The sequence below is a fragment of the Lutjanus erythropterus genome, chromosome 5 (assembly GCF_056507025.1).
Source record: "Lutjanus erythropterus isolate fLutEry1 chromosome 5, fLutEry1.hap2, whole genome shotgun sequence".
NCBI lineage: Eukaryota > Metazoa > Chordata > Actinopteri > Lutjaniformes > Lutjanidae > Lutjanus > Lutjanus erythropterus.
The window spans coordinates 16,250,040-16,264,913 of record NC_139321.1 but is presented as its reverse complement, the minus strand read 5'-3'; the positions used below and the strand labels follow the sequence as shown (position 1 = coordinate 16,264,913).

The window sequence follows — 14,874 nt, the reverse complement described above, 5'->3', positions numbered from 1 at the left end:
CCGAGGCGACTTCCCTCGTCCGTGGGTCGTGTCGAGATTAGAACAGAAGGGAACCTTTAATTTGCGTAACTCTCGTGGGATTTGTACGCGTACTCTCTTTACTTTGCACTTTTTACAAACCAATAATTTCTTACGGGTGGATAACGCTGTGATTAAAATCTGGGTACGTTTACAGACAAAAACTTTGTTCTCATGGTTAGGGCTGACGATCATGATTTGGATAAAAATGATAATTCTCGCGAGATCTTTCGCCGATATGGAGTTCTCTTGTACACACGACCTCGTAATAACTCGCAATCCGGAATACGGAAATGTGATGTTCATGTATATCGGAAATTAATGTTTTCTTGTGGGTGAACTAATGTTAGTCCTTAATCATTTAACCGATTAAATGTTCCTAGGTTTGTAATTAGGTCTGTATAACATATTTGTGAACTTGTGTCCGACACAGCAGCAAAGGATATTAAGGACAGGCAGAAAAACACAATAGTGTTCCATGGTGACAGACAGTATAGTGCCCTACAACATCACCAACAATGAAAAATCGATTACAATCGAATGTAAATCATACAACTGTCTCATGTCACAAGGAAATATTTAATTGACAGAGCTACACTGGGAGGTGAATCTCTGAGCACTGTACCGTCGTCGAGTATTGAAATGTTAAATTCACAATTTCCGAGGAGAACCTGAATGCAGCAAGACTAAACCTCACAATCACCACTCGCATTTTCGTCGATCATGGCTATGCTTGCTTCGTGAAGCGGCACACTTATGTTTGGCCTCGTCTTTGTTATTTCTCTTTATATCAGATAATTATTGTAACTGCATTGGCCAGATTAAAAAAAAGCAAAAGATGACGTCTAAACTGAAAGGTACGTTACGTTACTTCTGTCAATAATTTAGCCTACCTACCAACACTGAGCTAGCTAACGATAGCTAACGTTAGCACAAATAATAATACAATTACGAAAATTTGGTGGCTGCAAGACAGTTTGTAGCTGTAAGGTTGTCTACTCAAACCTTGCTAAATTAACATTACGATTATACAAATAGTAGCTAGATGGTCCTAGTTTACACTCTACCTGCTATTTACATTTATTTCGGTAAAACACGGAGATCAGTTATTCCAAGATTTGTTAGTTGCAACATGTCAACTCAGAACAACCATGGCATGCATATACGCACATCATAGGGTATTTCACTTTTAGTACATACATAAAATCAAAAGCAGATTCTGAATATTTTAAATAATAAATAATAATAATAATAAAAATAAAGGATAGAAGGATCAATTATAGGACAAGCCTGGGACTGGAATATGATGGCTTATAAAACTGTTTGTGAAGAGGGAATAGTTTGTGTAAACAAGTAATGATTCCTAAAAGTCAAATAATAAAATAAATGCAGTCTGTAATGAAGCCTTTTGGAAATGAATAACCAAATAAATATTTATGTTTTTAATATAATGATAATTAGTGTCTGAATGTAAAAAATTTTACAGACCTTCTGGCAGAGTGCCACAGACCCCGATTTGAGAACCACTGACTTAGTAAACGCTAAATAAAAATATGACAAGCATTAAACACACTTAAAGAGGATTGTGAGTTGATTTACTCCAAAATGCTCTTAAAGGAACTTGCAGATCTTAACAGCAGGTATATGGTGCACTGTGGTTTTAGTGTTTTTGTTCAGATGCCTATCAGTGGTTATGTTCTAAAAGATCTAGTCTGAGTTAAGGGCCTTAAAAGCTCATAAATATGAACTGAAATTTGTCAAAAGACCAGACAACCCAAGAAGTAACATTCTGTATAAGCAAAATGATTGTCCTCTTTAATACTGAAACCAGATGTGTGGAACTGTATAGCCGCACAAATCAAATATCATTGTGTTTTTCTACTGTATTGTTTATACCGTAGTTTCAGAAATACTTACATAAGCAACAATGAGGAAATTTTAGCATTTTATTCATGGTGATGTGTTTTGATTCTAGTTGGGAAGGTCGGCTCTAAGAATAAGGAGGATGCTCCATATGAGTTGGAGAGCCAGTTTGTCCTGAGGTTGCCTTCGGTGAGACTTTTAAACATGCTAAAACCAGTTGTTTCTATCAATGTCAGTATGTCCATTTGCTGAAAATTATGTGGATTCATCTTTTTTTTTTCTCTTTCAGGAGTACGCCTCAACAGTAAGGAGGATTGCCCAGTCTAGCAGTATGAACATGAAGGACAGGCTCACCATTGAGTTGCACCGTAAGCTTGTTTACCATTAGTCTTACTGCTGGTATTTATTTCAGACTAACCTGTGTGTCACTGTTCAAACGCTGATTTCAATTGTCTTACTAGTTCATTTGATAACAAAGCTTATTATCCATTTGAAATCAAGTCCAGATTTTTTAAACTTGTGAAATTTAAATATATTTTTACAGTAAAATTAAAATGTTAAGTCTTAATGGGTTGTAATTACAGATGCACTCATATATCCTCATAGTAGGTCTACTGGCTTATTTCCATTCACAAGCATAGGAGTCTAACACTCTTTTAACTCCAAATATCTGGCCAAATGAAATTGGCATTTTTCAGATTTTTATTTTCAGTTTTGTTGGAATGTATTACTTACTACAACTGTCAATTTGACAGCAAAATTCAATTCAAAAAGTGTCATGTTTCATTACCAAAGAATCTTGATACATGTCTGAAAAGTACGTTTTGCACCTTCATTTGTGTTCTCTTTTTCAACTTTAAAATGACAACAGTGTCTTACACCCCATGTGCACCTGGTATTAAAATAAAATCTATATCCATATATATTATCCGGATAATGAACGATCGATCTCTGTCCTCCAGAGCAAAACCTGTACTGAATAATTGGAGCTGATGGTAAAATCAGCCCCAGACTTCCTTAAAAATGAGTTTTGTCAATTGTTGAGTTCAGGGAAACTTTGTAAACTTTGTGAAATGCTGCACAACAAAGTAGTTATGATTGTTCCCTGATGTAAATTTGGAAAATGTTACACATTACATTATTCCATTATTTGTATAAAATAGTTTTTCCCACTGTGTTGCAGTACTAGCATGTAGGCTACTCTGTGTAACACACATTGTCACACATACACAGTTCCTCCTTTTTATATATAATTTTCCCTTTGTTCTGTTGCTGCTTTCATTGCACAGAATAGATCATGCCTTTGTATTTACATATGGTATTTTTGATGACAGCTGCTCGTACAGATTATCTCTATACCTACATAAGATCTGAACACAGTGAGAGTCGGACTACATTCAGCTGTGGTCAGGCAGATCAGATCACAACACATTTACACCCTGCATTAATATGCATTTTTTCCCTATGCACAGATCGCATTTTAATACCAAGTGTAAATGGGGTCCTGGTGAATCTGGTTACTTTTATCTCACATACAGCATCTAATTATAATCAATCATTTTGTCCCTCTTAATTGTAGCTGATGGTCGTCATGGCATAGTGAGAGTAGACCGTGTCCCTTTGGCCTGCAAACTGGTGGACCTGCCCTGTATGATTGAGTCTCTGAAAACAGTGGACAAGAAGACATTTTACAAGACTGCTGATGTCTGTCAGGTAAAAACCACTGCAGTGGCATTGAGTTTAGTTTATTGGACACATTTCTTGTTCACATTTAGAATGACAATTTTGGATTTAAATTTCTATATTTTAAAATTTACATTTATTACTAAGACAATGGGTCTCATGCATTTTCGTATTAACTTATGCTTTTTTTCGCATGGTGAACTTGTTCATGTTTGCCACATCAGATTTAACAAATGTTCCTAACTAGCAGATAACTGTGGAAATGATCAGCCTGTAGGTATTTGAGGGCAGGTTATTGAGCTCATGAAGCATAATTAACATACTTATAATACTATGTAAGTCTGTGCATTCTGACCCATGTATCAGGAAGTTTTCATTCATGAATAAGGCATCAAAGAGTGAAAAGAAAAACTTTGTGAGTTTGAAGATCGAAGTCCTGCTTTTGGAGATACCTAAAAGAAAGTCTATCACTTTAACAACATCAGCAGTGGAATTAAGGGACCTGCTAAAGCAGGGGTCTTAAACTCAAATCAGTTTAGGACCAGTGATGGTATTGTCATGTCATTTTATGTCATGAGGGCACTGGCACTTTGATGTTCAAGTACTGCAAGAAAATGCACTGTTTCTGAAAATGTACTTTTTTGTTTCCATTACTAACATATTTTCATCCTGCTTACAAAACAAAATGCAGTATTAGTAGTTTCTATACATATTTATATACATTAGTTAGGGGTGCATTGGACATAAGCTCAGCAACTCTTCTGACACTTAAATTGGTCGTTAATACCCCCACTAATTAACATTATGGCTGTCCATCAAACATATGCAGAGTATGCGGTGCTTTTTCATGTCACTGATCATAAATGGCACTTGATAACTTGCTAATCCACTCTGCCACTGTGTTTTGCAATGTGCAGTCACCCAGAAATGCATACAATACATTTATAAAATAAAACCATCTTTATTTCAATTGCATTGTAATTGAAGGGTGGTTTAAATTGGTATCAAATAACTAGAAAGAAAAAGAAAAGTTTTGTGAGACATATTATATAATATTTTTGACATCATGTTGCAAGCTGGAGGGAAGTGGGGGGGGCATTTCTGGCCACCCAGCTGCCAGTTTGAGGTCCCTGTCCTAAAGCCAAGGAAAAATAATAACATCGTGTCACCTGAGGGTTGTACTGTCACTAAAATTAAGAAGAAATGGTTTGATACAAAAAAAAACAGAGGTCTCGCCAGTGGGAGGAGGGGGTCAAGGAGAAGTCCTCATCACAGAGATGGACGACTGAATATGTGTCATATCAGGTGATGTTGCACTGTCAGACATTGCAACACAATTACTGAAGTGTAAAAATGCTTCAAAGGTATAAAATATACAATCATTAGTGAAAAACCTTGGTTTTAATAACAGCAGACTAATTTCACATGACTCAGGTCTGTACCACTTGTAAATTGTGTTTGTGCCTAATAGAAAAATAAGAGACAGTTGGTGAATGCTGCATATTCTGTTGAATCATATGTGCTATAAACTAATCTGTTCATACGAGTGATTCTTGCATGAGGCTCATCTCCACATTTCTTGTTATAGTTGTTGTTATAATAATGTAGTACAGCAATATTAGTCACCACAATGCAGAATGATTTACCTTCATTTTTGTATCCGTGGATTAGATGCTGGTATGTACACTAGATGGAGACCTTTACCCTCCTTTAGAGGAGCCAACTGGCACCGACCCCAAGAGCAAGAAGAAGGACAAAGACAAGGACAAGAAATTCGTTTGGAACCACGGCAGTAAGTAGACAAAAATCTACACACCGCAGCTTTTTGAGCTGTTAGTGCTGAAAACTTCAGCACTTCAGCTACTCATGAAGTATAGTTTGCCCTCCACAGCTGATTGAGCCAGTTTGACTTCCCTAATCCTGTTGTTTTGGTCTCCAGTCACCTGCCCTCTGAAGAACACACGCAAGAGAAGATTTCGGAAGACTGCGAAAAAGAAGGTTTTGACATTTTCATCCCCCCCCTTCAGCTCTCCACCTCCCCTCTCCCGTCTGCCTCTTTAGCATCCTGTCTGATGATCCATCACTTTCCGAGGCTCTCTTCCAACAAGACATTTACATTTCATAAAACAGGAACTGTGGTGAAAGTGAAAACTAAGATTTACATATAAATAAAGCCTTTCCATCTTAGTTTGCCCCAAAGGCATGAAAAAAGCAATTTCACTATTGCTTTGATCAAAGTGAAAGCGAGTGTGCTTGAGCACTACACTTCCACTTTGTCTTCAGAATAAATCTTCCTGAAGATGCAGAGCCGAGCCATATTGATTTGGCCCCTTCTGTTTTTAATCGCTAATGTGCTTCCTGGCTCGTGGCCAGCTGCTACCTTCGTGTGTGTGTGTGTGTGTGTGTGTGAGTGAGAGAGAGAGAGAGAGACAGAGGAAGAGAGTGATAGCGGTGCTGCTAATGCTACGTGTAACCCAATCTCTTTCTCTCTCTCTCGCAGTACATTGAATCTCCTGATGTGGAAAAAGAGGTGAAGAGATTGCTGAGCACAGACGCTGAGGCCGTCAGTGTCCGTATCCTTTTAGACGCACACAACAATTCTGCACAACCATTTTGCAAAGCCTGAAAAGCTAATTAAAGGAATATTTTGGACTATTTAATGTAGGGATTTATGAAGTACTAATCAATAGCTGGTGTATCACCTACAATAGATGCCCCTAGTTTAGAGAAGCAGAGAGGAGTACCAGCACAGAAGCTAAGCAATGTACTGCTGTGAGTGGTCGACAAGCTACTATAAGAAGGTTCATCTAAAAAATAAATATCAGCTAAGTGCATGCTACATTTAAAACATTTCCACCACTTCACATATGTCAAACAGCCTTTTCTGATGGAAATCGCCCTTATATGATGAGAATATTGCTTCCTCCAAACCAGCCAAACTCCATGGGTGAAATCAGTCATTTTACCTCACAGAACACAGTTCGATCGGTTTGTGGCATTGTGCACCTTCAGTGTTTTAAAAGGATAGTTTGGATTCACCAAACTGATATTAATTATTTTTTTAGGGTGGACCTTTTGTGTCTAAAATAGAATTAAATAGAAATAAATATAAATCTTACACTTTCAGCCGTGCTTGTTGTGCTGGTGTGTAACAGTGTGACTCTTAACAAGTTGTAATATTGCCATCACCCTGGTGTGTAATGTACAGTAGAATCAGATGGAAATCTAATCCTCTGCCATGGCTTAGTTTTTAAGAAGCATCAAATAGTTAATATTCTTTTGTATTTTAGAATAAACATAACCTCACTCCCATCTAACATCCTAAATAGTTTGATCTAAGGCTCAAGCAGGTGTCCTGACTCCTGCCTGACTCACCTGACGTGACTCTGTCTAATGTCTTTGTGGGAGAGACGCACTTTGCAAGGAGGCCATTAGTGCTCTAATGAAACTCTAAACTTGCCTGACAGAATAAGAGCGCAGCAGGGCTGCGTTGAGTGGCTGCTTGCTGTGTGTTAATTGAGACGGACTGTTCATTATCATTGCTTAGTTGGCCACAGTGAACCAAGATTCTAATTATAGGTTTAGCGTTTGCATGCAGCAGCAGATATACACATGACACACTAATGAGTGTTAAAGTTAAGACACTCCTGTGGAGTATCATCTGGTTTTTACCTTTCAAGTCTACTTCAAAGACAAGTTTGTGGGAAGTGAGTTTTGAAAGATCATTGGTCTAAAAAGGGGATGCTGACCTTAACCCGTAACATTCAGGGTGGGAAATCATAGCAGAGGATGAGTCCAAAGAAACAGACCAGCACGGCTCTCTGGGAAACCTGGACTCCTCACCTGGCACCTCGGGACACAAGATGGGTCATGGGTCCTCTGGTAAGTGAAACTAGTGTTTTTCATCGTGTGGTGCTGTTTTTTCACTCTGTTAAACCAGCAAAAGGAGTATGCATTTTTGTGTGAACAACAAGGCCTATAGATACACAAAGCGTTGAAGCCATAATGTAGTTTTTGTTTCACATTTATATAATACACAGGTCAGTGTATGTATACACACTGCAGGTTTGCTGTTTGAACACTATGTGGAGCATTAGTCAGGTGATGAGCAGTGGGTGTGTGAAGGGGAAGCAAACAATTTTTTGACTATGTCAGAGTCGCAGCATCGTCTTGGAACTGAAACTAATGAATGGAAACTTACCTGAGCTGAATTATGGACTGAGCTTTTTTTGCTTTGCTTTGTTTTGTTTTTTACCAGTACTGAGGTGAGCATATGTGCACCAATTTTATTGTGAATTAATGAGTCGCTGCACTCAAAGAAACACATCATGTTGGACATGATGGTTGGTTTACTGTTTTTGCCCAGAACACGTGTCAGTACAAGTTCTCCCCATTCGCCGCTCAGTTCTCACTATAAATGTACTCGTTTTTGATTGAAAGGTTGATGTAGTCCTTTTGAGGCTGATACAGATATTGATAGCTGATAATGATAGATGCCAGCAACAGCCGTGGCTAGAGACATGTCCATCTGTCCCATTTTTGTGAATGCAATATCTCAAACTTGGCAAAAACATCCACTTGGACTTGAAGATGAAGTGATTTGATTTTGGTGGTTCATGTAGTTTATTATGACAAAATTTCACACGAACATATAATAGGATAAAATGAAGAGGTGATATTTTATATTCAGTAGGTCATAGGTCAAGTTTACTGTGACATAATGTTCTACAAAAACACTTGAAGCTCTATCAGTCCTCTGTAAAAACAGTCTCTAAGTGGAGACAACATGTTTGTCACTGAAAATTATTCACTGGTATCACACATCAGTATAGTGATAACTTCCATTTTGGAAAAAAAAACACTTGATACCTTTTAATAAATTGCTTCTTCACTATATATGTATTACGAGTCTGCACAGATATGGCTGTAAACCGCAACTGGTTGGTGAAAGCATACAACTGTGAGTCAGTAATTACAGTTTGTTTGTTCTTTCATAATCACATAACAAAACATTTTTTAAAACATTGCTCAAATTTGGTAGGAATATGGCCGAAATATGCACTAACTGGAACAGATCTCGACCTTAAACAAACTTGTCTGTGCTCTCTAGTGCCGTTTTCACATTTTTTGTGCTCAAGTCTCTCCCAATGGCAAGCCAAAATCTCAAAGCACAGCTGTATTCCTGTTTGTGCAAAATAGCCTCTGTGTTATCACTCTTATCAATCTGTAAATGCTTATATTTTATTTACAAATACCAAACAGAATTTGACAAACAACTATATTCCTCATTACATATATATTAACAAAATAATTTAACCAATTAAATTGAAATTATGATTCAGCAACCCACTCATTTAAACCAGATGCATCACAGAATTTAAAAATTAGATAGTGGAGCTGAAAAGAAAGAGAGACAGACAATCTAATAATTCCCACCATCTGGCATCTTCATGAATGAGTAAAAACTGGGATTCACTTTGAAAGATTTTAAAGGAAATTCTGTTAGGGTACATAATTTGCCTCTGTACTTGGAAATGCATGCATAGAATGTACTGATGTAGTAAATTAAAAAAATCATTTATAAGCTTTGGTACAGGTCTAGCTGTATATTTCATTAATAATGTATGACTGTCATAAAATCCCACGGCACACTTGGACTTTCCTTGCACACTGTTTGGGAACCACTTTACGGTGGCAAAACAAACTATCTCAAAAGTAACTATCTCTAATTGCATTTCTTGTTTGTTGTTGTCCAGCATGTTGATAATGATATATCTGCAAAAAAAACGAATAATCAGCTGACTTATTGGTTAAGCTATACGAGGCCGGGCTAGATTTGGTGCAAATCAACACTGCAGTGTAATTTTGAATTGTTAAAAATGGGGCCCGTCTGTTTTTGGTGTGGTGTAAAAATGTGCAGTTGCATTAAAAAGGCACAGATAACTCTTACGACTGACCTGACTGTTGTACAATGAATTGTCTGATAGTCTGCTCCCCTCACAAGCAGAGGTTTCCCTCTTCATTTGGAACATGCCCACCACCCTTGTCACTCTTGATAGCCTCTGCCCCAGTGGTTTGAAATGGAAATAGAGCGCACTCAAGCATTAGTTACTCTTTGGCCTTGAGAGTATTTTTGCGTCTACACTCACCAGAGGACCTTCCCCCAGCAAATAGGTGCACAGTGCACCAAGTGTGGTGGCACTTATGTGTGCTGATGAGAGCAGTGTGCGTGAGTGGCATGACTAATAACACTGTATGTGTAAATATAACAAAGATTTCATGAACAAAAGAAAAAGGAACCACTTATTTGCTGCCTTCTATGTGAATGTACTGCCAAATGTTTGTGCACACAGCCTTTCTTTGCTCTGTAACATAAGCTGTTCACATCATGAATAGATTGGGTGCCCACATTAATCATACTTGCTTTATGTCACACAAAGACCATATCCTTAACATCCTCTCATGTTTTTCTCTAGCTTGTTGTCTCTGTGACCTAGATCAAACCAAACAAGCAAGTGTTCATCTCTGACTTATTTCCATATTTGTGTCCGTGTTTATAACACTAATGTTTTTTTGTTTTTTTTCCGCATGGCCAGTCCAGCGTGACGAACTGAGGGAGATGTTCAACGACATCAGCAGCTCCAGTGAGGATGAGGAAGACGAAGGGGACCGGCACGAGGACGAAGACCTGAATATCATGGACACGGAGGATGATCTGGTGCGACAGCTCCAAGACAAACTCAACGAGTCGGATTCTGCACAGCATGAAAGTGATAGAAACAACCAGATAGGTGAGAGGATCTCAAGGTTTCTGCACACAACTGGAAAACTATATGACATCTGTTTGAAAATATGCAGAATGATGAATATTTGCGATTATATAAAAAATTATCCTTATATTAATTATGGATTTTATAGTCCATATGTAGAGCCAAAACAATCAAGTAATCATTTAAGTCCTTTTATCAAGAAAAAAATTCCAAATATTTGCATGCTTAAAGTGACAGTCCAGACCAGCCTCAAAACAAATCTTTTTCCTCTTACCTATAATGCTATTTATTCTTCTAGATAGTTTTTGGTGTTAGTTGCTGAGTTTTTGAGATATTGGCAGTAGATGATATAATAGAACTAGATGGCGGTGCTCACTGTGCCAAAAACAATACATTTGAAGAACTCAACAGCAATCTCTCTGTGTAGAAATCAAGACCCGGTGACTCAAGATAATCCATAGACCTTGTGAGCGGTTTCATGTGCTAACTGCTTTCTTTCGACCAAACTACACCCTCTATCACCGCGCAGAAGGAAGTGTATCTCTACTCGTGGACAAAGGTTACAGCTCAGAAGAGGACGCTATTATTCAAGTGGTTATTAATCAATCCTCTTGTCCATTAGTAGATGCACGCTTCCCACGGCGCAGTGATACAGTTGGTGGGTGTAGTTTGGTAGAATGAAAAATAGTTCTTAGATGAAACTGCGTATAACAAGGTCGGTGAATTATATTAAGCAGTTCATGATTTCTGCACAGAGAGATTGGTGTCAAGTTTTTCAAATGTATTTGAGCCACAAAAGCTGAGCACCATCTAGTTCTATTATAATTGAAAGAAGGCGGGAGGGGAGATCAGTTTCATTCTGCCCCTGATCTGCCAAGGGACATAGTAGCAGAACCGGATTGACGTCTGTGTAAAAGAGTAAGCCAGCATGGCAGGATATTGAATTACATGTTCAATGTGACTGTGCTCTTAAAATTACGTACTTATCCCACCTATTTATCAGCTGTTGACAAGCATGCACTTTTTACAGCAACAGGCAGGAGAGAAATGTTCCCCATAGATCATCATACAAGGCAATCTTTTTAACTTATCCGTTACCCATCTGCAATGCCATTTATCCTGATACACGAGGTTATCAGCTCTGTGTGATTATAAACAAGTAGCCAAGCAGAACCACTTGTTGACTGGTGCGCTGCTGTGTTAAGTCATGCCGCTCTTGATTTCGCAAGCAAGCTATGTGAAAGGACATACGAGGGCGGTTTGTAAAGGAGCTGCTTGATTCAGTGTAGATACACAAAGCAACCTTAAGGGCGAGCCCTTGTCCCACCAATATTGTGGGATTTCTGTGTAAAAAGGGCTTCAGCTTCCAAAATGTGAAGATTTGCTGCCCATCTTTCTTTTGGAATGTTAGTTGGACAAAACAAGTAATTTCACCTTGGCTGTGGAAAATGTAATCAGTGTTTTTACTATTTTCTGCCATTTTATAGACTAAACAATGCATCAGTTAATTAGGAAAAAACACAGATTAATCTTTTATGAAAATAATTCTAAGTTGCAGCCATGCTGACATAGTGTAGTATTTATTTTTGTACTAAAGTTGTCTCAACACATACAAAGTATTCAATATATGACCTATACATTTCCATAAGGTGGGAGATGCATATTTATATACATCTGTTGTTAAATTGAGCATGTGCGCATGTGTAAGCTATTCTGGAAAGTGTGTGTGTGTACCTGGGTGGATGAAGCATTAGAATTATGCAATCCTTCGTGCTGTGCTTGCTACTTGCAGTTACACCTCAGTGCGAATGCTGATTGTTTCAGAGGACTCACCCGGCATACCGACAGATAGTCTTTTGTTTTTCAGTCGTAGCCAGTCATGGCCGAGACCTTTGCATGCTGATTTCAGAATGGACTTGTAGACCAGAAACAGCCCGACATTAAATTAAATCAAACCTTCTCAGATAGTCAAAACAGAGGTGAAATCATAACCTCAGCAAGGTGTCTGGACTTCTAATCAGAGCTGAGTTTTCTTGGTCAAACATTACACACACACTCTCTCTCTCAAATGAGTAGCCCTATTTTCACTGGAATACACGTCCTCGCCCACAGAGATGCACAGCGCTGACAGCTTCCTGTACTTCTCCTCAGCTAACCAGCCTGACAGGTGTTGTGGCTAAGCGCTGGGCTCAGACAGCTGTCCAGTCTGACAGCTCAATGCCTCCTTATCTACATACACGGAGATGTCATTCAGGAACACTACTGGTCAGGTCCAGTGTAGCTGCCCAGCAGAGCCTTTGCAGATGTGTCGGGGTCTGGCTGGCAGTGCTGCAAAGTTAAAATAAATGTGTCTGCAGGGACTCTTCCCTGCTTGATGTTGCATATTAGATTCGTGTATCACAGGACTGAGAGTCAGCTGGGAGGGGGGCAAAGCAGAGGGTGGATACAATTAGTTTGGAAGATAGTTGATGGCGACGGAGCCACAAGTTGTTGCGAGGCGCTATCACTTTGGCTGGATTTAATGAGAACCCTCTGTGGAGCCCAGAGCAGACTGATTTAGTCGTGTCTTTTAGTGCTTCGGCCTGCTGGCTCACGTCCTTTTAAATGGATTTGTTGTTCCCATTAACAGCAATTTGTCAAACTGAAATGGAGGCATCCTTGTTGTTCGGCAAGCTAAGGTGCATATCTCCTCCTCAAGGCTTTGTGAGTGCTGTGTCACTCTCAAGTTATGTCACATCGTCAACATCTCTCAGGCTTTTTCTCCCCATTTGCTCTTCACTGCACAAAAAAGCAGAAGCGTAAATGACATTTGTGTTTTTTATGACACTGCTAACATGTGGACCTCCTGCTGTTCCCTGCAGTTATGGAGTATCAGGTGCAGATCAACAGCGTCAAGGCCAAGCTCCAGGAAACCCGCGCACGGAAGAAGCAGCAGGAGGAGCTCATCATGAAAGTGGAAAACCAGGCCCTCAAAGTAAGCCGTTGCACACGCACAAACACTGTTTTTCCACTCATTCAGAAACTAGGTCTGCATGTACAGAAACATAAACAAGAACATGCAGATGAGCTTGGAGGCAGAAGTCTTCACACAGCATAAGTTCTCTGAACAGTGATGATGAAAACATAAAACAGCTGATTACACACAGTGTTGGAGGCCATTATTTAGTTTTTTTTTTCTATTTTTAAAGCCGTAAATATTATATTTATCACGTCACTCCTTAAACATATGCAGAAAAAGGGCATGAAAATTCATTGTTCTGCCAAGCGCTCTTTAGTGGAGTCTTTACAATGAGTGAAACATGAGCAGACACGGCCCTTTTTACGTTGCCATTTAGAGCTCTCATTGCCCGGTGTTTTGGGATCGTCGAAGCCCCCTTCTCCAGTCGTTATTATCACAGTCGCAGGGAAAAGGTCAGCTGTCTCTGACTGGCATTCCAAGTGGCCTTTCTGTCAGGAACGAGATAGTGACATGAGCAGCCCAGGCAGACACACATTTAAAGCCATCACAATTTAATGAGGCTCAGCATGTCGACTCAAACAAATCTTGTTTGTCCCTCTCCCCTCTCGCAGAACCGCTTCCAAGCTTTGTTGGATGAGATTATTCAGCAGGAGGAGCGGGAGATGGAGCAGGTGAGAACCTTTTTGTAAAAAAGCTGTGGATCACTGCTTGCTGTGAGCTTTCTACAGCTTGCAGCACTTTGCATGAATTTATCCTGTCTGAATGTCAAATACCATGTTAGGGGATGGCATTGTGCTGGCTGTCCCCTTTTTAAACCCTCTAGTTTTCATGCCTAATAGCAAAGTTCAAATTCAATCATGTGAAATTTAATTTGTCAGCAGCTAACAGCGGAGTTCTTTTTGCAGCTATGGCATACAGGCCACCCACTGTCTTGAGTCGTTGTTTGTATTGACAAATGAAGGCAGTAAATTAATGTGAAAAGACATGTTAATCATCATCCACTTACCCTCCAATTACACCCCGGGGCTGTCGGGCATCAATCATGCCTTCTATTTTCTGCTCCAACAGCTGGCCTCCCTGCAGGAGCAGCTGGACTCTCTGATAGAGAAGTGACCACCAGGGGGCAACCTCACGTCATCTTCAGCCACACATTAAGACCCGAGAAGAGGAGGAGGACAAGAGCCTTCATCCAGGGAGGAGGGAGTCTTTATTAGCTGACTTGCTGTGTCATTCCTTTCAGATCGTCATTTTCATACATTACACTTTCAGCATACTGATTTCTCTATTAAAAGTCAATGTTTTTTAATTAAGTTGATAAAATTTGTTGTTAGTTACTGTCTGATTAAAGTATTTGTTTGGCTTCAAAGTAAACTATTGTGTCTGTTTTCCATGTCGTCTTAAATCTAAACGTACTCTGAGCCAATGTGTTTTTTTTTTCACATAACATTACCTGTATGACGAATAAATTGCAGTGATACAAAACTGGAAACTGACAATTTAATTGGATTTGAGCAGAGATTTACATGCACAGATTTAGTGTTGGTCATTAACATTGTTTTTCTGAAAGTGGATGGACCTTCA

At 39.2% G+C, this 14,874-nt stretch overlaps 1 protein-coding gene and 1 long non-coding RNA gene across 2 annotated transcripts; one reads left to right on the top strand and one right to left on the bottom strand.

Moving 5' to 3' along the window:
- The first annotated feature begins 714 nt into the window (after nt 1-714).
- On the top strand, nt 715-14,661 carry taf7 (TAF7 RNA polymerase II, TATA box binding protein (TBP)-associated factor). The gene is made up of 12 exons (XM_084718859.1): nt 715-875; nt 1,994-2,070; nt 2,171-2,249; nt 3,461-3,594; nt 5,236-5,356; nt 5,504-5,562; nt 6,065-6,137; nt 7,333-7,446; nt 10,161-10,355; nt 13,196-13,308; nt 13,905-13,964; nt 14,362-14,661. The coding sequence occupies exons 1-12, from the start codon at nt 857-859 to the stop codon at nt 14,404-14,406; spliced, it is 1,089 nt and encodes a 362-aa protein (XP_084574985.1). The 5' UTR covers nt 715-856; the 3' UTR covers nt 14,407-14,661.
- Nucleotides 13,488-14,435, bottom strand: LOC146326597 (uncharacterized). The gene is made up of 2 exons (XR_014770607.1): nt 14,300-14,435; nt 13,488-13,781 (listed from the first exon to the last, which is right to left on the bottom strand). It is a non-coding gene; the product is annotated as an uncharacterized LOC146326597 (long non-coding RNA).
- Nucleotides 14,662-14,874: the final 213 nt, after the last annotated feature.